Source organism: Schistocerca nitens, chromosome 6, assembly GCF_023898315.1.
Source record: "Schistocerca nitens isolate TAMUIC-IGC-003100 chromosome 6, iqSchNite1.1, whole genome shotgun sequence".
Lineage (NCBI taxonomy): Eukaryota > Metazoa > Arthropoda > Insecta > Orthoptera > Acrididae > Schistocerca > Schistocerca nitens.
In genome coordinates, this window is record NC_064619.1 from 650,755,295 (window position 1) to 650,778,931 (window position 23,637).

The 23,637-nt window shown below is 40.6% G+C and overlaps 1 protein-coding gene across 4 annotated transcripts in view; it reads left to right on the forward strand.

Moving 5' to 3' along the window:
• Positions 1-23,637, forward strand: part of LOC126262332 (hemicentin-1-like) — a 1,226,997-nt gene that overhangs the window by 733,761 nt on the left and 469,599 nt on the right. For 3 of the 4 annotated variants that reach the window (XM_049958886.1, XM_049958889.1, XM_049958887.1), the window contains exon 4: positions 12,648-12,832. In XM_049958886.1, coding sequence (XP_049814843.1) covers positions 12,648-12,832 — 185 coding nt within the window. The remainder of the gene's footprint in view (positions 1-12,647; positions 12,833-23,637) is intronic. The other variant, XM_049958888.1, reaches the window with a different exon arrangement.

The window sequence follows — 23,637 nt, forward strand, 5'->3', positions numbered from 1 at the left end:
CGAAGTTGGTCGCTGCCGCTTATCGTTAGTGAGATTGTGTGAAATACGGGTGGATGACAATTTTACTGATACAGAAAAGGGATATCCTCCGGCAAGTCGCGGAACCCTGCGCTGGCATGCGGTAAAACGCGACGCTCTCAGTCGGTAGAAGAATTCAGCGATTAATTACGGCAACGATACCTCGTTTTTGTTCGCCTTCTCCACACGTGGCGCTTCTAGTATTTCTTGCAGTGGAGGCAGCTCTCATGGCATTTGGCGCATGCGCCGAGTACTCTTCGCTGGCCCTGTTTAGGCCACCGGATCGAGCACTGCATCAGTTTGAGGAGATTCAGCAACAACAGCTTCTCACCCGAAGATGATGTCCAGGTGGGCCGTTGAAATATTGTTTCGACATCTCTCAAACATTTGATTCTCTTCTGACCTGCAGTTCGTTAATTACTTCTATACACCTTTGTGCTCTGGAAGAATATTCTCAGAAATTTCTTTGTCAAATTAAATCGTATGTATGAAGCTAGCAGACTTCTTTTGGCAAGGAGCGCAGTCTGTGCCTGCGCTGATCGCGTTCTCCTACCCTTCTTGCTTCAGCTGTTATACTTTATTTTGCTTCCAAGGGAACAAAACGCCTTCACATCACCTACTCTGTAATACTAAATATCGATCCTAAGTTATCGCTACCCTATTTCTGCCAATCCTTATTACTTTCGTCTTCCTTTGATTCATATTCAATGTAAATCGTGCCCTCGTGAGACTGTACGTTTCATTCTACGACTCCTCTAATTCTGACTCACTTTCTGTGAGGGTACCTATTTCATCAGCGAATATTTTCGTTGATATCCTTTCAACAATTTTAGTCTCAGTCCTAACTAAGCCTTCCTTTCATGTTCGTCATTGCTTCTTCGATCTGCAGGTTGAAGTGTAAGAGTGAAAAACTTCGCCTACGTTATATCCTTTTCCATCTGTGCACTTCTCCCTTGCTTCCATTCTTATGGTTCCTTTCCTGATTGTTTCCCTAAACCATAAACCTCCTTTCTGTGAATTTCAAACAAGTTTCACCGTTTTACGCTGCCGACGTTTATTCTAGGTCGACAAAGCCTAAGAATGTGTCTCCAATTCCTTAAGTGTGGTCTCCATTTTCAAGCGTCATAACAGAACTTCCTTTCTGATGCAGTTGCCTTCCTAAAGCCAAGCGTATCGTCATAACCGTTCGTTTTTAAATTATTTCTGTCAGCAACGTTGATGCGTGGGCTGTCTGGCTGATTATGCGCCAGTTCTCGCATTTATCTGCCTTTGATATCCGTCTTGTTGTGTGCATGACATTCTTTGGGTATTCCAGTGGTATGTCTATAGTCTAGTGAAGGGAAGAATGCAGAACTTTCAGGAAATGAGAGACGTATTTTTGAAAACTAATTAAAAAAATTAGTTTATTGGGGTAGCTTTAGCCTTCATTCACGCAGCTTGCTGCATTCTTTAAGTTTCTTGGATGTGTTCACAATGTGGAATTGCCTGTCATCCGCTGCGCCTCCATGAAATATATCTTCACGTATATGAAGAAAAGCTACATCCGTTTCTAAGGTTTTTCGAATGACATTTTGCTTTTTGTATAAAATAAGAGACACGTTTATAAACAGGCAAATTTCCTTTCTACTGGACTCATTCTCAAACGATTTGAGGAAAACTATTTCGGCCGTATGATGACAGACAGATAGAAGTTGAGGTTGTTAAATTCTTGGCCGGCCGAAGTGGCCGTGCGGTTAAAGGTGCTGCAGTCTGGAACTGCAAGACCGCTACGGTCGCAGGTTCGAATCCTGCCTCGGGCATGGATGTTTGTGATGTCCTTAGGTTAGTTAGGTTTAACTAGTTCTAAGTTCTAGGGGACTAATAACCTCAGCAGTGGAGTCCCATAGTGCTCAGAGCCATTTGTTAAATTCTTGGGTGTCAGGTTCATAAGAAGTTCAGTTTGGAGGAGCATACAACGTAACTTCTTGAATGTCTAAACAAATATTTATTTGCCATGCGGAGGTTGTCAAGACGTAGGTGGAATAAAAATATAAAAGCTAAAATAATTCGCTCCCTTTCATTCCAAAAGGTCATACGGTATCACTTAATCTTCTCAAAGTAGCACTCACATTCAACTTCATTAATTATTTGCTGGATGCGTTTTAAACTTTATGTTCCCCAGACATTTTCATCCTCTACTGTTCACTTCACTTCCACAGAAGTTATTCCTCGATGTCTTAACACATGTCCTCTGAGTCTGTCCCTTCTTGTTGTCAATGTTCTCCACATGTTCCTGCATTACATTCATTACTTTCCTTCATGGTAGTGGAGTACCTGTATTTCGTCTACTTCATGGTCGCTATTCTGATTTAAGTTTACCGGTAATATAATTTGTGCCATGCTTGTTACTTTCATGTTTCTTCTATTTACTCTCAATCCGTCTCTATGCTCATTAGGCTGTTCACACAAATTAACAGGGGTTGCTTTTCTTCCTCACAGTCACTGAGGATAACTGCATCTCCAGCGAATTCCATCATTGATATTCTTTCGCCCTGAATTTTGATCCCACACCCGAATCTTTATTTTATTTTCGCCACATGTTAGCGATGTATACATTGAACAGTAAAGGCAAAAGACTACATCCCTGTCTTACACCCTCTGCAGTCTCAACACTTCTTTATTGGTCTTCCAATTTTATTTTCCCCAGTACCATCTGGTGCAAGTTATGTATTACTCAAGCTTAGCCCGCATCTCGTGGTCGTGCGGTAGCGTTCTCGCTTCCCACGCCCGGGTTCCCGGGTTCGATTCCCGGCGGGGTCAAGGATTTTCTCTGCCTCGTGATGGCTGGGTGTTGTGTGCTGTCCTTAGGTTAGTTAGGTTTAAGTAGTTCTAAGTTCTAGGGGACTTACGACCACAGCAGTTGAGTCCCATAGTGCTCAGAGCCATTTGAACAATTTTTGAACTCAAGCTTCGCTATAGCTTACACCTATTTTTCCAAGAATTTCGAACATCTTGCACCATTTTACTTTGTTTCCAATCAGTTATTATTTGTTTTATCTTTCTTAAGTATACTGAAATCAATGAAAGAGCATTTTCCACCAGACACGTTTCACTTTTGTTTACAATGCTTCATCTGTAGTCATTCTGGAAAAAAGGGTACGTAACATTTTTCTTCACTTTAGTTGTTATAAATTAAAACAGCATTTATTTATAAAGCTCATGTGAATTTTACTTATGCGTCTTGTTCACACATTCTGTAAGTTCCTGCTGTTTTCTTCGGTCTTAGCGGCGTTTGTGGTTGGAAGAAAGTTGGCTGTGCATTCACACTTGGGGAATTTTTTACCTCTTTGAAAACATTCTTTTCTATGCTGACATGGCGTTTCTCCACTTGCCCTCCCTTTAGAAATAGACTGCAGTTACTTGTATTTCGGACTCAGTACAGTATTCTAGTGTTTATGTTTGTTCATTTGTTTTGGTGTGGGCTGCAGTCGTTGCCAACCTGTGATACTTTTATGTTCATCTGTTTGTATATGTGTGTGTGCATGTACGTTGTATGTATAACTGTGTGTGTGTGTGTGTGTGTGTGTGTGTGTGTGTGTGTGTTTTAGTCAGTGAGTATGTGTTTGAGATGTGAGTTAAGGATGGTAGGTGGAAAACAGTGGTTCGAGTTTCGAGGAGGTGATGATTATAAGGAAAGCAAGTAGGAGAGAATGAAAGATAAGGAGGGGTTGGGGGTAGCGAGAGGGTGAAATATGTAGTGGTGTGTGATATGCCAGTATTTAAGTAAAGAAACACTGGTTTTTGCACTGTTTCACAAATTTTGTTATTAATGTTACTGCTCAACCTAAGTCCGTTTCCAAATACATTACTGATTCCCAAAGATGATAACTCACAGATAAATATGATGATAATTCAAAGATAGTCGTCTCACCTTCTTAATGTATCGATCCACGGCTTTATGTAAAATTATTTCATTGACCATTTCACAAAAATTACGTATGGAATTACACAATTCAGCAATTACATAACATGACCGGATTTTTATCTACTGATGAACTGAGGCCCAAAGTCTCACTTCTGTACTGGAGATGTGATATCAACCAAAAGAGGTGAATAATTGAATTGGATTTGCTCGTTTCGTAATAGAAGTGATTGTTTAGTTAATTTACAATGTTTCACCAAGAACCCACAGTTGATTCAATTACAATGATCTATATTTAATGTTGTGGTAAGTGGTTTGTAAGTGTAAAATGCGTGTGATTTACAAGGTTGGTCAGATCATTTATCAGTTGTTTTTTCTGTGGTTGCTTTCTGAATGTGGTATTTTTTCCATGAAATGAAAAAGGATTTTCTGTTGTTGCTTGTTGTTGTTGCTGTTGTTGTTGTGGACTTCAGTCCTGAGACTGGTTTGATGCAGCTCTCCATGCTACTCTATCCTGTGCACGTTTTTTCATCTCCCAGTACCTACTGCAACCTACATCCTTCTGAATCTGCTTGGTGTATTCATCTCTTGGTCTCCCTCTACGATTTTTACCCTCCACGCTGCCCTCCAATACTAAATTGTTGATCCCTTGATGCCTCAGAACATGTCCTACCAACCGATCCCTTCTTCTAGTCAAGTTGTGCCACAAACTTCTCTTCTCCCCAATCCTATTCAGCACCTCTTCATTAGTTAAGTGATCTACCCATCTAATCTTCAGCATTCTTCTGTAGCACCACATTTCGAAAGCTTCTATTTTCTTCTTGTCTAAACTATTTATCGTCCATGTTTCACTTCCATACATGGCTACACTCCATACAAATACTTTCAGAAACGACTTCCTAAGACTTAAATCAATACTCGATGTTAACAAATTTATCTTCTTCAGAAACGCTTTCCTTACCATTGCCAGTCGACACTTTATATCCTCTCTACTTCGACCACCATTAGTTATTTTGCTCCCCAAATTGCAAAACTCCTTTACTACTTTAAGTGTCTCATTTCCTAATCTAATACCCTCAACGTCACCCGACTTAATTCGACTACATTCCATTATGCTCGTTTTGCTTTTGTTGATGTTCATCTTAAATCCTCCCATCAAGAGAATATCCGTTACGTTCAACTGCTCTTCCAAGTCCGTTGCTGTCTCTGAGAGAGTTACAATGTCATCGGCGAACCTCAAAGTTTTTATTTCTTCTCCACGGATTTTAATACCTACTCCGAATTTTTCTTTTGTTTCCTTTACTGCTTGCTCAATATACAGATTGAATAACATCGGGGAGAGGCTACAACCCTGTCTCACTGTCTCACTCCCTTCCCAACCACTGCTTCCCTTTCATGCCACTCAACTCTTATAACTGCCGTTTGGTTTCTATACAAATTGTAAATAGTCTTTCGCTCCCTGTATTTTACCCCTGCCACCTTCAGAATTTGAAGGAGAGTATTCCAGTCAACATTGTCAAAAGCTTTCTCTAAGTCTACAAATGCTAGAAACGTACGTTTGCCTTTCCTTAATCTAGCTTCTAAGACAAGCCTTAGGGTCAGTATTGCCTCACGTGTTCCAATATTTCTACGGAATCCAAACTGATCTTCCCCTTGGTCGGCTTCTACTAGTTTTTCTATTCGTCTGTAAAGAATTCGCGTTAGTATTTTGCAGCCGTGACTTATTAAACTGATAGTTCGGTAATTTTCACATCTGTCAACACCCGCTTTCTCTGGGATTGGAATTATTATATTCTTCTTGAAGTTTGAGGGTATTTCGCTGTCTCATACATCTTGCCCACCAGATGGTAGAGTTTTGTCAGGACTGGCTCTCCCAAGGCCGTCAGTAGTTCTAATGGAATGTTGTCTACTCCCGGGGCCTTGTTTCGACTCAGGTCTTTCAGTGCTCTGTCGAACTCTTCACGCAGTATCATATCTCCCATTTCATCTTCATCTACATCCATTTCCATAATATTGTCCTCAAGTACATCACCCTTGTATAGACCCTCTATATACTCCTTCCATCTTTCTGCTTTCCCTTCTTTACTTAGAACTGGGTTTCCATCTGAGCTCTTGATATTCATACATGTGGTTCTCTTTTCTCCAAAGGTCTCTTTAATTTTCCTGTAGGCAGTATCTATCTTACCCCTAGTGAGATAAGCCTCTACATCCTTACATTTATCCTCTAGCCATCCCTGCTTAGCCATTTTGCACTTCCTGTCGATCTCATTTTTGAGACGTTTGTATTCCTTTTTGCCTGTTTCATTTACAGCATTTTTATATTTTCTCCTTTCATCAATTAAATTCAATATTTCTTCTCTTACCAAAGGATTTCTACTAGCCCTCGTCTTTTTACCAACTTGATCCTCTGCTGCCTTCACTACTTCATCCCTCAGAGCTACTCATTCCTTCTTCTACTGTATTTCTTACCCCCATTCCCGTCAATTGTTCCCTTATGCTCTCCCTGAAACTCTGTACAACCTCTGGTTTAGTCAGTTTATCCAGGTCCCATCTCATTAAATTCCCACCTTTTTCCAGTTTCTTCAGTTTTAATCTACAGTTCATAACCAATAGATTGTGGTCAGAGTCCACATCTGCCCCTGGAAATGTCTTACAATTTAAAACCTGGTTCCTAAATCTCTGTCTTACCATTTTATAATCTGTCTGAAATCTGTCAGTATCTCCAGGCTTCTTCCATGCATACAACCTTCTTTTATGATTCTTGAACCAAGTGTTACTGTTGTTGCTTATCCTTACGATTTATATATCTTTTAATATTTTTTCCTAGTTCTGCAAATCCTATGAATGTATCGTAATTTTTTAAAAATACTGCTTCCATAATCAGATACAACGTTAGAACTACACACGAATGTGTTATAAATTTTCACGTTTTGTGATGAGCTTGTTATTACCTATTAAATGAATGTATAGTTAATATTTTTCACTTATTCCTCACCGATGAGGGTCGTTTCAGTTAAGGCTTTGGAAGGAATACTAGCACTGCTGTTTTTTCCCTATGTCTTTGAGGTTCTCGTTACTATGAATCTATGGCACAAAAAGTGTAAGTGAATGCCGGTTGCACCAAAATGTGCGTACGCGGACCACACTGGGCGTCTCCTTGCGAAGTGACAATATAAAAATTTTACTGACAAAATTTCGCGCCATATTTTCGGTAGCGAATTGACGTTAAAGAAATTCAATTTGGCAAATATGTAATCAGATATACAACAAATATAATAATTCAGTTTTGCATAGCTATGTGGTTCAGTTAGTGGAGTGTGTACAGTTTTGTGCAAGAATATTTGAGTTGGCGAGCTCCATTACTGCTCTAGGTATACCTATTCTAATTTTATAGTTTTGATCGACTCAGAAATTCTGTAGTACACATTACTCATTAAAAGATATATATCCTAGAAATACAATTTTAGATGTTGAACATCAGAATTATTGCCCACAAACATTGATGGAGAGTAATACTAATTAGTTAAAAATAAATGACCTGTCATAACACAGAAGGAACTACAAATATTGTCACTGTTAAGATGTTAAACATTTTTAAAATACATTAAATAAGAGTGGCCAGTTGGAATATTTTAAATACATGATCAGTGTAACACGTCTTTCACAAAACATACATACTCTTGAAAGTAGATGTTTAAATCGATCCGCTGCTTCTCCAAACGTTTAGAATTACGCTGCGTCGTGTTTGTGTGACGTCTCCGCTTAAGGAGAAATAATGAGAACGACTGCACTCTAATTTGTGTTGGTGTTAAATAATTGTACGTGTTTTGTATAACACCTGCTGTAATTCCTGGTGACAATTCGGAAGGTTACCATACCATTTTTGTTCGGCACCCATTTCACCGCTGGATGACTGCAAAGATTTTTAAACCTTCTCCGCCCGTTATCTGCGCCTTCCAACTTCATTATTGCAACAGGAAAATGAACAACATTTGCTTTGACGTAAGTAAGGTCCTGCTTGTAATTTGATTTCTTGAATGCTAGTTCCGCATTTATTATGCAACCTGCATTAGTGGCTTCAAAATAATCATCGTCTCAGAACCGGAAAGGAAATATTTAGATGGCAGTGACTTAAGACCAGCCGGCCGTGGTGGTCTCGCGGTTCTAGGCGCGCAGTCCGGAACCGTGCGACTGCTACGGTCGCAGGTTCGAATCCTGCCTCGGGCATGGATGTGTGTGATGTCGTTAGGTTAGGTTTAAGTAGTTCTAAGTTCTAGGGGACTGATAAACACAGCAGTTGAGTCCCATAGTGCTCAGAGCCATTTGAACCATTTTTTTTGACTTAAGACTTTCCAATAGAATAAGCAAACAGGTGTTAATTTCAATTAATTTTCGAGAATTTACGACTTGACTGAACAAAATTATTGTAGTAATAGGTGGAAGCATTTACCAACGTAATGCATGTGGTTGAAACCGGTGATGTTGGTGGCAAAGCTGGTAGATATCTTTAAATGAGGCAACACAAACAGGTGCTTTGAAGAATACGTTCAGAAGGAAAAAAGTCAGAATGCGAATAATTAATACCTCCAGATTTATCAAGAATTTGTATTTTGTGCGTCTATTTTCTTTGTTTGTCGAGGATTTGAGCGTACTCACATTCTCATATCTTAGTCGTCCTTTCTCAGCTACACGATGTAACTTATGGTGTAAGCACTTAAAGTGCTTTTTGTTTCGATAAAATATTTTAATTAATTTCTCCGCCTTACACGGGGTCGCATCGCTTAACAACAGAAGGCCCCTTTTTATTTAAATTGAAGACAACTGATTTCTACCGACTTCTGCGGACCCGAACTAAAGTCGCTTGAGCTCACTATGGTGTTCACAGGCTGTAACAAAATTCGCCAAATTCCTGTATTCTGCATTTTTTGCGAAATTCATATGGAAAAACATCAATAAAAGGTAATGGAATGGAAGTTATAACAATAAATGCATGAAGACCACAGAAACGATATAATTTATACTAACAATACGCAGATAAAAAGTACCAGTCGTAGCTCACTTTGCTCAGTCCTGGCTCAAACCAGTACCGACTTAAATTACCCAGGACCCGTACATTTTATCTACTATAATTCCATTTCTAGATCAAAATTCACGTATTTCATTTAAAAAAACCGTCTATTTTATATTAAATTACTTAGAAAATTAATAAAAATTAATACTTTTATTGTCACGTTTACTTATTATAAATTAATTATCTTTTTGTCTCACAAAGTGAACATAAGAAAATAATTTTAATATTTCTTTATAATTCATTTCATTTATTTTCTTACGTTCACCTTTTATACAAAAAAAAAAACATTAAATTTATTTTCTTACGTTCACTTTTTTTGAGAAAAAATAATTAATTTGTAACAAGTGAACGCGATAATAAAAATTATTAGTTTTTATTAATTCAATACAAAATTGACGTTTTTGTACGTGAATTTTCGTCTAGAATTTGGAATTATAGGAGATGGAAAGTACCGGTCCTGTGTAACTTGGGTCGGTACCGCCGTGGCCCAGGGCTGAGCCAAGTCAGCTAGGACCGGTACTTTTTATTTACTACAATAAACATGTCTTCGAATACGCTAATCTCCCAAAGAACGAGACAAATTTTCGTGGGGTTTTCGCAGATAACTTGAGCATAGATTGTACGCTATAGTTCATCAAAATCGGATCACTGAAAAAAATATATCGTCAATTAAAGTTTTTCTAAAACTTTCTTGTGTGTCTGCTCAGCTGTCTCAACACGCTAATCTACAAAACTATTTTTATAGGTTTTTCACTGTTAACTTCCGCGTACCTATAGGCACCTTTAAGACTAAATTCAGTCGAAACTGGATTACGAAAAGAAAGGTATTCACACATATTATAGAAATGTAAGTAAGTGTGTTCCACATCCTCTCTGCAATTATTGAACCGATTTCAAACAACTTGGTTCAGGTATCACTTAGTGTCTGGAAGGAATCACTGCCCGGCAGAGAACCGAGTACCTACGAAAGGGGAAGAGTGGATGTGAAAAAGAAGTGTAGATCACGACGTCTAATACTCAAATTTTATTTATACAGTATTTAAGAGGTATAGCACTAAGTGTCACCAAAAAGCTTTTCACTCATTTTCATAATTTTACGAAAATTTTTATCGGCTACACCTCCCACCTCCATAATAATGAAAGGAACATTTTTACTCTCCGTTTTCATATTAGCCTTAACATTTTAATGTATTACTTCTTTGATGCTAACTGTATACGACACAAAGTTCAGGATATATGATGCCTGAAAAACTGTCAATTGATGCATGACATCTAGATTTATTATTAATGTCCCGATGAACCGATTTCGATGAAATGTGATAAGGAGGTAGCTTGAAACGTGAGGAAGAACATAGGCTACCGTAGGAAGTGTGTGATACAAAGTGTTGATTTCGAGAATATTACCCAAGTTAGGAAGAAATATTTACTCCTTGAAAACGCTATTAAGTATTTAACTTTTGAACTTTATCAAATTTGTGTATATGCTTTTGTTTTTGATATGAGCTACGTGATAGACTGAAATTAATAAATACTATGCTTATACAATCTTCAATGTGTTCAACCGACACCTCCATACCGTTACTGCATTGCATAACGTACTGTTTGTATAATATATAGCTACTATGCTCACCATTAAGTATTTGATAACGAGAGTGACTTGCAACAAACTTTAAGCATAATTTCAAGCCTCGTTTGCACCACCCACCCCCCAAATGTTGAAAGTAAAAATAGTTTATCGCTTACATTTTCGCCGTTCATCTAGTAAAAAGCCGCATCAAACATGACGCTTTAATTTATTACTTCTTTACCACTGACTGTATTCACGACACATTTTGTAGACTGCTCACATGTAGAACTGAATATACGTAGAGAACTGTGTCACTGTACGGCACAAATTACAGGAGATATGACGTCATAAACAATGAGATTGAAAAACTGCCGCATAGTGCATGACGTCTGAGTTTATTACTTCTTTACCAACTCCATTCCAACACATCTGGCAGTGAGTATCCACATATGCTGCCGAATGTGCCTATAAAATTATTTCACTGTACGGCACACAGAGAGGGAAATGGAGAGAGAGAGGGATGAGTAGCAAATGGGCAGAGTGTGTGGCAGAGAGCTGGGTAGAGAGACGGTGAAGGATGAGACTGACTACCAGAATTGAAATTAATACATGTCCGGCAATTCCGGGTACTCAGCTAGTACGTAACACAAATGTCTGAATCCATGCAGTTATATCGATGACGTCATCAAAATACACGTTTCCTCTCGAAATGGCCAAAACGTGCAAACATTCGAGCACCCCTTTTGCGTCAGTTTTATGCAGAAAATATACTCGGTACGAAATTTCGTTGCATACATTTTTGTAATTTTATCGTGCAAAGAATCGCGCTGTGGTGTGTGAATACGCGAATTTAAGTCCAGCCTGAGTAATCTGATATGTGTTCGTCACTCTCTCCATTCCATTCGACAGGTTCTGTAATCCACCGCAACAGGCAGTCATAACGGATTTGCCGTTACATTCCAGTTAGGGTGAGCTCGGGAGCTGGCCCACTGTGCTGGTTTTTCATTTTTTGTTTTGTTTTTATGTCAAAATGTTGTCATAAGCTGTAACATTGGAATGTCGAGAAATTGGCATGTAGTCCCGTGTTTTAGATGATTAGTTACTTCTTTGTGTTCATCCCATAACCTTTCAGGTATTAGGGTTGTTCGTTAGTTTTCATATATTCATTCTTTTGATCGGACGAACCATGTCCCTTGATGTCTCCCATACCGCGAGAAATTTTGGGCACTCAAAACGATGTTCGATTATGTTAAACGAATTACTGTATGCACATGTAGCCGACGCCTTTAACTGGATGGGGTATAGCTTGGAATTGATCGCTATTGCCCGGTTTATCACTTTGTAACATGTCGATCTTGCGCATCCTGGTGTTATTTCCCATGCTAAATTTTCCAAGTGGCTATTTTAGGAAATTTTCCTTCTTTTAGTGGCCCGTTGATGTGAAACATTTATTGAGATAATGATTTCGCACGAAGTTTAATGAGTGTGGGATACTGGCAGTATTAAGGGGCGCTAGCTCTGACGTCTGTTTTTTGAAACGGCTCAGCACTTGGCGAATGTGGTTCCTTTTCTGTTACACGCTTACTTCTATTTGCGTGCAAGTCTTCTTAACGTCGTCACGTTGGAGCGGGGTCCGCTGTTTGGATCACTACACGCCATTTCTTACGGTCTAACGCTTCCTGCTACCACCTAGCAAGTTTGGTGTCTGGCGGTGACACCACAGTCTCGTTTTCACAGCACAGCAATTCTATGACAGGACGTTGCTGTCATCTTGAAGACATGCTGTGACGGCGAACAAGCGGGAAGGATGTATCTACACACTGTAAAACTTTCACACATGCAGAATGAAAACTGTATTTTTACAAAAATAGTGTGCATTTCCTTTGGAGTGACCCTCGTACATCGGTTGCTGTACACCGGGAGGGCCCGAGCTAGGTACCAGGCTTCTGCGAGTATTTGCATGTCGGTTAGCTTGGCTTTGTATGACATAGCTGAATTTCTAACCACGCAGGTGTGTTTGTGACAGTGACGCCTAACACTTGGTGTTACACTATGGCAGTGTGAGCGGCGCGGCCGGTGGAATGAAGCAGTTTTGTGTGCAGGTCGCCCGCGGCGGACGTGAAGGTGCACTCGTCGCGTCGCGACAGCGTCTACGACGTGCTGGCGTGGACCGTCGCGGAGGACCAGGCGTTGAGCGCGCCCACCACCTTCCACTGCGACCTGCGCATCCCGGAGACCAACTTCACGCAGCGCGCCTCCACCCACTACGAGCCCGGTGAGTACCTGCCCCGCCTCCTCTACTGCGCCGCACACTGCGCGACTTTCCTCTTGATGAAGAGTCACGAGACAAGCGTCCGCTTGGGGCTCCTAGCTGAGACAGGCGCCGGAGGTGTCCCGAGTGCAAAATTTGGGTGCAGGCTGCATCATAATTAGTAGCGGAAAGTGACACGATAATAGAAGCGAAACATTCGAGTAGACATGGGTCCGAAAACGAAGCATCTTCGATTTTTATTTATTTATCGTATAGTAAATAATAAGCAGAAGTAGGAGTGTACTACCCAACCACGATATTACTACGCCTGGACTCTTGCGGCCGTTATCGAAAACACGCTGTTGTAGTAGAAAGGTAGTGGTGATTAAGGAAAGGGGATCACATTGTGAGTGATTTCAAGACATTTGTGCATATACGAACATGTGGTTCAGAGAGTCCTCGTGAAGTATCAAGTTAAATATTCACGGTAAGCCGATCGAAACACCCTCACTCCCAGGTGCAGTAATACTGTGGTCACCTAATAAATAGGGAAATGTGTGAGTAATGTGGAAACGTCTACGATGTTTGCTGTACAGCGCTGCAGTGTAACAGCGTTAGCAGGACATTATTTCAGTAGTTCCCATTTGTTATGGTAGAAGGCTAGCAGCCAGTTGACCAACGGACGTCGTGACAGTGAGTCCCTTTTCGTTCGCTGGCGATATATGTATTCCTGTTGTCTCAAGGTCAGTTGCTGATCTCATTCAGCTTGTCATGTCTGTAAGCACAGAGTAACAAGCGGCTGCGTAACAACCAAGGGCAACGCTCACGCAGAGTATCTCCCAATGTGGCTGATGGAATAATGTAATTAATAATTTATTGTGGTGAGGAATAGGGAAGGGAGAGTTTTTATTTGATTTCTATAACAGTGGGTAAGGTCACCGATCAGTTTGTTTACAATTGTCAGCACCTTTAATCCAGACTGACACAGATTCGGACTCAATTTCTTTTACGATGATTCCTGGTCCTCAGATCGAACGGCATTGACGGCAGGTAATATGATTTACCCATGCCTCTATTGTAGACCTCTCCCACGTGTAAAGTCCGGTATGCGATGACGTCACGACTGATAAAACTTTCAAGCCCTGCAACTTTGTCGACTTTTGGTCCACGGACGAGGGCAACGGTCACCCATCCGTTACCATGCTCCAGGGTATCATTATTGGTAATGGTAAAATTGAGAACTCCAACACAGAACACCGATGGACCGTGCAGGACGACTTTAGCACCTACGTAGTTAGAAGTATTAATAGCAATATTGTCTGTTGCTTTATACACGGTAGGGCGCGTGCGCGTTCTTCTCCTATAATATCGTGGCATTTGAGCAATTCACGCCGTGACACTGATTCCGTTTTCGTTCGCTGGCGATATATGTATTCATGTTATCTCAAAGTTAGATGTCAGATTTTGCGTTTCGAGAATCAAGTGACGGAAAATATGATGAGAAATACTGAAAAAACTGAGTAACCTATCGCAAAAGCAAGAAGGAACACATTTAGATGTCAGATTTTGCGTTTCGAGAATCAAGTGTCTGAAAAAACTGAGTAACATACCGCAAACGCAAGAAGGAACACATTTCATGTTTTAATGCCAGCAGTTGTTAGTTTACCTATTATATAGACACACGTCACGTCACTCAAGGCGTACTCTCGTTTTTACATTTCAAAAGAGATCACTTATTCAGTTAAAAATGAAAGTACCAACAATGAAATTTCTCTTGTAATGTCAGAAGCCTGAGTTTTAAATAATTTAACGTATATATGAAAATAAATTTCAAATAATTCTTTAAAAGTACTAAAATGAATATGGCTACGAAATATATCTGTTCATTTAACATTAATTCATGCTTCCTGATTATATGGTGGCATATTTCCAATTGTTGTAAAATAGGTGTACAAGTGGTTGCGCATAACTACTACCAGAGGACAGCGAATTTCATTTCCTGTGCATTTCCAGCTGAGCACAACTTTATATACTCATAGGTATATTTTCTTGAACATTAGTGAAAAGTTCGCTCGTAATTTCATTCATGCAGCTGTCAAAACTTTAAAATTAAAATCTTGAGCAACAGCACGACACTATTTTAACCGACCTGCCCCACTAACGGACATGCTACCTAACAACCGAAAGATGTACTGCTTTTATAAAATTACGTACATGACCCTCAGATCACAGAAGTGGTACCATTACTGGTTTAAATATATTGCCTAGTCATAATCAGATTATTTGATTACCTTACGTTGTATATCAACTGAAAAATTCCGGGGAGATTCTCACAATGTAAACACGTCTACAATCTCAATTAAAGGGTTGCTGTGTAACGTGTTCCAATGGTTCAAATGGCTCTGAGCACTATGGGACTCAACTGCTGAGGTCATTAGTCCCCTAGAACTTAGAACTAGTTAAACCTAACTAACCTAAGGACATCACAAACATCCATGCCCGAGGCAGGATTCGAACCTGCGACCGTAGCGGTCTTGCGGTTCCAGACTGCAGCGCCTTTAACCGTGTTCCAATCATCAGATGATGATGACTTGGTAACAAGTAGGAACCGCTTGTGTGACCTGAGGATGAAACAAGTAATTAAAAAAAAATAGCCATTGTATTTCCCTAACACAGAATACTTAGTGTGTGAAAGCTGTACACACTGAAAGCTTCTACTACAGACCTCGGCCGTCAGTGGTCAGAGAAAGTCGATGAGAAACGGAGTATTTGCATGTAAAACATGGTAGGTGATGAGATTTACTCATATTAGTTCGCAGTTCCACGACAAATCGATAAATGGCAGCTCTATCTCTAATTTTAGATTCTCATAAATGACAACTTTGTCAGAACGTGTGCAAGTAAAGTTGTAAGCGCCAAAATCCTGGCTGCTAGTTGCAGTAACGTATGCAGTGTTCGTTCCAGGAAAATAGTTTTCAGGCACGATTTGTACAAATCTGAAGGTAATGTGGACAGCTGTGACTCAGATACAGATCCTGAATATGTTCCTGAACGCACATGCACTTCAAAAACAGTTGCTAAACGGTATTTTTTAAGCAGGTAACAATGTTAAACTGTGTTGTTTGCCATTCGCAATGAGATTTCATGTATTTATTGCTTATTTAGCCTCACCAGATTAGGGCCTTAAGATCCTCTCTTACATGTGTCCAGAAACAACACATACCAAAAAATGTTGCTTAACAATTACAATAATAGTAGTTTGAATTATTTATAAAACTATAATAATAGGCGATATTATTATTATTAATTAAGGGCTTTACGAATGGTACTGATTACTAGTTTAGCAGATCTTAACCCGAGTTTCATATTACCAGGAGTGGAAGAGATAAAGGAAGAGGAGAACATTGAAACATAAGTGACAGTGGCTGTTATGAAACAACACAATTTTAGAAGAGAAAAAATGGTTGGGAATGGGAGGTTGACGAGACTGAGCAGTAGGAAAGTAAATGGAAGAGATATCTACTATGATAACGGTGGGCCATTGACTGTCTTTTGAAATTTGAAAGGACCTTAATTTGTCTGATATTTTGAAGAAGATGCTTCCAGAATCGTGTTCGTGATATAAAAAATGTTTTACAGAACATGACAGTGTTGTGTAGTGACGCACAGAGGTTTTTACTTTGCTGCTCAGATAGTAATGTAAGTGTTGAAGGTAAATAAGGAGTGCAACGACTGACAAGACGAAAGAGCAAACAAAGACTATGAGATTGTCTAAGCTTATTGGCAAGTAATCATGATAACTTTTCTTAGGTGATCTGGTCGAAACAGCGTACGTCACAAATGTATCTTACGCAATCATTCATCCCCAGTTCCTGTGAAAGTCAGTGGAGAATAGGATCACCATAATTAAAAGCGGGGAATATTAATGACTCTACTAGAGGAAATAATTTTCTGTATGTCTGTAGTGAATGAAGGGACGCTGACACATTCTTGCAGACCTCAGTTGTCTTTTCAGTCCAGATTAAGTGATGGTTTAGAATTACCCTTAAGGTCTTTCAAAAAGAAAAAAAAATGTTATCTCTGTGTCGTTTAGGGTTAAGGATGGAAGAGGTTATCTGAACTGAAGGGTAGTAAGTATTTTACGAACGACTAAGATGCTTTTGCTTTAGATAGGTTAAGTTGCAGACATGTTCTGCACTCACTCTGATAAAGCAAACATTTAGTTGCTGTATGACTGCGCAAACTTTTGGACTAGCACTTATGTATAACTAAAGGTCTTCGGCGTATAAATGATATTTTCAGAGCGAGATAGCAGTCGACACATCATTAACATGTAATGGGAAACGTAATGGCCCAGTTCTGATCCTTGTGGAACCTCTGACACTACATCCCTCCATTGAGAACTTTATGTTGCGAACACACCTCTGACGGGTGTAAGGTCTTAGTCGAACGTTAGTCCGGTACGTGAAGAAAGATTTTCACTTGTGAGCTTAGCAAGTGGAATGTCAAAGTCGACTGTGTCGAAAGCTTTGCTGAAATCCAAAAGACGCACAATAGTCGCCTCTTGAATCAGTTACTTTTATGAGCAGTCGTCGTGCTGCGACTTTCCCGAGCACGATACAAGTAATCATCTCAAAGGTTATTTGAGGTTAAGTAATTTGTGAGCTGATCTCGAACTTCTAAAGTCTTGTATAATCCTGGTCGAATGCAAAAGTCCTGTAATCAGAGGGTTCTTTGGCATAATCCATTCTGGGTAGTGGTTTTATGAATCATTCCATGCTTCCGAGCATTTGGGAAGATGGAAGTCAAAAAATAATAAAATATGTCCGTTAATTTGGGCAGAAATATTTTTCGTTGTACCAACCATAGATTCTTTAAGGTTATCGAATTTACGTGACAGCGTGATAGCAGAATTGTTAAGGGGCATCCTTGGCACTGTTTAATCGCTATAGTAGGACGAAAATAAAAATAATTTTCTATTGTGCTGAGTCATAGTTTAATTTTTGAGATTGTTATATCTTATAATTTCAAAAATTGGTAATGCATTTCTTAATGTCACAAACCGAGGCAGTTCAGACGAACAAATTTGTAATTTCGGAAGATATCCCACTGACTCTCCCAGGAAGTAAACAGTGGTGCCAACCCTTGTTAAGTGCGCTCAGTTTTCAAGTAAGCAGTGAATCCACTAATGCATGTCTAAGAATAAAATTTAAGATACAGTTTATGACCTTAAAAAGATTTCGTTAGTCTATATATACATAAAGAATTACCTCAATTAAAAACTCACGAAGGATGCACTTGAAGTAACCGATTTATGAGATTTTATTTATACTTTATTGGGAAATTTGTGAAACAGTCAGCTTGTCTGTTACCATTGTTTACAGCCAAAGCCTTCGATTGTGATTTCCTTCAGTGGCATGGTTACACAAAACCTCTTAGGCATTTATTGGACGTCCAAAATCTGTCCTCGTGTTCGGCAACATTCTAACCTCGATGATGAGTCGCCTTTATTGCTAATGACTACCCTAAAGGAAGTCCTCTGTGCTAACATTATTGGTTGAAAATCACACTGCCCAGAGCTGGAGGCGACTTTTACCTCGACATTATGTAACATTACGACGTCATTCAGCTATTAACGATGAATTACTAATATAACAGTATAAACCGCACTGAATTCTCTGAAATAAATACGAATATGAAATCGTCAATGCAATGTTTGATACCTGTCCATAAAAAACGGTTTATTGCTGAGGATTCACATTCAGCTGATAGATACAAGGTGATTCAGCTGCCCCTACCACTGGATTTTATACTGTCCACAGTACCTTTAGATTCCATGCACAATATTTTCATTATCTCTAGGTCGCTATGCAGACACTGTCAGTTACAAAGAAAAAAATGAACAGGACCTTTTTGAAGAAAATGCAATGTGATACGTTTTCGCTGGAGCCACAGATTTAGAATTATTCAAGCAAAACGAATTTGAAGGTCGCTTTTTTACGTTCTTGAATAATTTGGAAATTGTGGTGTTCCATTAAAAACGCATCTAAAAAAATGGTTCAAATGGCTCTGAGCACTATAGGACTTAACATCTATGGTCATCAGTCCCCTAGAACTTAGAACTACTTAAACCTAACTAACCTTAGGACGTCACACAACACCCAGTCATCACGAGGCAGAGAAAATCCCTGACCCTGCCGGCAATCGAACCCGGGAACCCGGGCGCGGGAAGCGAGAACGCTACCGCACGACCACGAGCTGCGGACAAAACGCATCTCAGTACAAAATGTAACTACATGAAATTGTCTACAAAAAGGCCCTGTTCATTTTTCTGTATGGATAATAATAGCGCATAGTAAGCGAGAGTGTACATTAATTTTGCGCATAGTATTTGAAGGTGTTGTGGGGTGCATAAAAGTTCAGCGGTAGGGGCAGTTGAATTACTCAGGGTGATTTTAAGTAAAGTTAATCTTTCAAACCGCTGTGGAAATAACACTACTGGTCAGAATAACGTCAAACAGCAACGGAATATTATCGGAAAAGGGGAAAACGTATAGCAGAAGAAATATAAATAGTTAAAATACGTAGCAATAGATGGCGCTCTAAGACCCATAATTTAATATTAGTCGACCACAAATTACAAATGAATCATACGACGATACCTAAGGTGTACGTTTGACGTTAAACAAACTGTACTACTCAGTGTGCATGGGTGTATAAGTTACGTAAGCCCATCGACCACGGGAAGGTCATATCACACCGGATGGGAAACATCGGTTTTTAATTGTCCTGACGCCAGAGACCGCATGAAAAGCATTACTCACGTCGGCTTCTAATTGTCCTGAGGCCAAAAACTGCTTAAAAAGTATCAATCACATCGATTTTTGTGCTGAGTGCAAAAACCGCATAAAAAGCGTCCAGTAAAATCAAATCGGATTATTAATTTCCGTGTGACTCGCGCAAAACATGTTCAGTATGCTGTCCACCGTTTTCTGCAACAAGTTGAAATCGAGAAGCATCATTTTCCACAACTGATCGAAGTGTTTCCAGGATCACGTTCAGAATGGGTTGCGCAATGCGTGCCTTTCGTGCAGCTAAGTTTGCTGAACACATCTTTCAGACAGCCCTACAGCCAGGAGTCACACGGGTTAAGATCAGGTGATCGGTACGGCGAGGCTGTAGGGAAATGGCGGCTGATAATTCTAGCATTTCCGAAACAGAGCTTTCTGCAGCTGCTTTACTGGATTTGCAACGTGCGGAGGTGCGTCATCGTGCATAAAAATGATTTCATCCATACATCCACGCAGTTGGAGAGCTGGAAAGACGTAGTTGCACAAAAAATACTCATAGCACATACTGCTGACGGTACAGGCAATAGGACCGGAACCACCTGTCTCTTCGAAAAAAAAAGGCCCTATGATAAATTACGCCGTAAACCCGCACCACACAGCGACCTTTTCAGGATGAAGTGGTACTGGTTGATTTGTGTGTGGCTTTCCGTTGCTCACATTCGACAGTTGTATGTACTTACGTATCGTGTCAGTTGGAAGTTGGATTCGTCTGTCCACAAAATCTTCCACAGCCAATCATTGTCCACTTCCATGCGAACAAGAAATTCTAAAGCAGAGTTCTCTCTTGCTGGCAGGAAAACAGGAATCAACTCGTGCACATGGGCAATTTTGAATGGATAGCAAAGAAACACGTTTCGTAGGATCTTATACATCGTGCTCACGGATATGTCCAATGTTCGGACAATTCTTCGTGCACTACACGTTTGCATACCACCACTCGTCTCCTCCTGCATTGCTGTGGCCACTGCTTCCACTGACGTCGAATCAATTCGTTTCCTCCCTCTACCAGGCTGCACACCAAACGAACCAGTCTTTCCGAATTTCCAAATCATTTTCTCCACACCCACGGCAATCATCGGACTAACGCCCTTTTTTCAAACCCTTCAGTGTCCGGGACTTCTACAGTGCGACGTGTGCACAGGCATCATTCTTGTAATACAGCTTTACAAGCAGAGCGCGATCCTGTAATGAGACAGTCGTGGAGAACGTCGCAACGCGAAAGGAGAAAAAGCCGTGTATCCGGCGTGTTTATACCAATTTCAGTGGGTCGTGCACATAACAAAACAAAAAAAAAAAAAATGGCTCTGAGCACTATGGGACTTAACAGCTAAGGTCATCAGTCCCCTAGAGCTTAGAACTACTTAAACCGAACGACATCACACACATCCATGCCCGAGGCAGGATTCGAACCTGCGACCGTAGCGGTCGCGCGGTTCCAGACTGGAGCGCCTAGAACCGCTCGGCCACACTGGCCGGCGTGCACGTAACAGGTGCAGGTGTTTTCATTTACGTATTCTGACACATACAGCGCCATCTATTGATCAATTTTCACACTATTTTTATGTCTTCTGCCATGCGATTTCCCCCTTCTCCGATAACATTCCGTTGCAGTTTGACGTCATTCTGACCAGTGGTTTCTACAGCGTTTTGAATGTTTAACTTTAATGAGAAACACCCTGTATTTACACTATGTACGCTTCATTACCATGTACAACCATGATGGTTCAAATGGTTCAAATGGCTCTGAGCACTATGGGACTTAACTTCTAAGGTCATCAGTCCCCTAGAACTTAGAAATACTTAAACCTAACTAACCTAAGGACATCACACACATCCATGCCCGAGGCAGGAGTCGAACCTGCGACCGTAGCGGCCGCGCGGTTCCAGACTGTAGCGCCTTTAACCGCTTGGCCACCACGGCCTACAACCATGATATCAGAACTACAAATACGTGAAAATAATATCAGAACTTTCACCACTGTCTATAAAATCAAACAAGAAGATACTCTTCGCCGTAATGAAACTCTCGCAGGCTGTACGCAAACAAGCGGAGTGCAAACAAGTTGCTTGTGCAGTGTAACGTGGACAGCACATATTGACAGCAGAACAAGCGTTTAATCACGTAGCAGAACTCAGACGGGCGAGCGCGTGTAGGATGTTGGGCGGTTTTTGTGTAGAGTACAGCGATTCAGAGAAACTGGTAGGGAGTGCTGAGTCGTTCTCGTTCGGAGTACTGTAAATACAGAGTGTGTGTGGACTGGTGTTTGTGTGTGTAAGAGTGTGTTTGTGTATGTGTTTGTGTGTGTATAGAGAGAGTGAGAGAGAGAGAGAGAGAGAGAGAGAGAGAGAGAGAGAGAGAGAAAGAGAGTGAGAAACAGGCCACCTCGGCAGTGAATCACTGTTGCGAGTTGGTGAAAGAAGTGAGTCGCACGAACATCAGATCCGCAACACCAATCTACCTGCACATATTACATTGGTATTAAGTGAACTATTTTCTCCTTTATTATGAAATGGAACATAAACTTTAGATGCTTTAGACTTTTATTTTGTAACAGCCACTTTTCTCCATTTACTTTAAATTCCTTGCTTGAGTAAGGGCGATTACAGAGTTTCCTTTCGAAGTCGTTGTTGCAGCGCATATGCAGCGTCACGCTGCTCCAGTGCTGGTGTACAAGCACTGAAATGTAAATGGACGTTTGTTACCACAATCCGACTTGCGCATGGTGAAAGTGGAAACGTGAACTATGGCGACGTTATTAACAAATGCGTCCAAACAGGACCATCTTACTGTTGTACTTTTCTTGGCTGCCGAAGGATAAACACCGGCAGACATCGATCGGAGAACGAAGAATGTGTGTAGCTCACGTCTGCCGAAATCCATCGCTGTGGAATGGAAACTGCGACAAGGGGTCATGTTGCTGTATGAGAACGCGAGTCCCCATATCCCAAATGTCGTGACGCAGAAGTTCCGCCATCTCAACTAGGAGACACTCGTGCGCTTTCCCTGTAGTCCTGATCCCACTCCTTCGGTCCCTCAAAACAGGCCATGAAAGGTCGTCGATTCCTATCGGACGAGGATGTGTAGCAGACAGTTTCGAACCTCTTCGGCAGCAGGAATTTCTTTTAGGTCGTTATGCGTTGGACCTGTGATTAATCAATGAATTTTTAATCACCTTCTTTATTTGTTGGACGATAAGTGCTTCCTCACAATAATAATGTGAAGCCTAACTCCAGAAAACACAGATACATCCGTCCGTCAACTATCACACGTAAAATTCCAGAGAGCAATTAACCTACAGCAATTTGTATTTCATCAAAAAAGAAGCTAAGTCATGATTTTTTTTTTAAAGTTTCACTGCACAGGGACGTTACACAGCGTTCTATAAAATATATACTGTCTCTGTACATGATGCAGCACCTGCGTGCGCACGGCCTTACAGAATCTGATGAATAAATAAAAATATGAAAATAACTGTTGTGTTGGCAGAAGAGCCAACACCGTGTTATGAGTAGAGGCCGAAATGCACGCGTTTTATCTCACGCAGGCTGGCGTGAGGAGGGAAGAACTATACTGACGTGAGGTCTGGAAGATGACAAGGAATTAGAATTCAGAAAGCGGACGTATTTAGTTCGATACTTAACTTTAATCCATTAATGATGAACGTCGCTCTTGACGGTACATGATTCACAATATTATCTGTTCAGAATTCATTACAATTACTGAATATGGCGCCTTGCTAGGTCGTAGCAAATGACGTAGCTGAACGCTATGCTAAACTGTCGTCTCTGCAAATGAGAGCGTATGTAGGCAGTGAACCATCGCTAGCAGAGTCGGCTGTACAACTGAGGCGAGTGCTAGGGAGTCTAGACTAGACCTGCCGTGTGGCGGTGCTCGGTCTGCAATCACTGATAGTGGCGACACGCGGGTCCGAAGTATACTAACGGACCGCGGCCGATTTAAAGGCTACCACCTAGCAA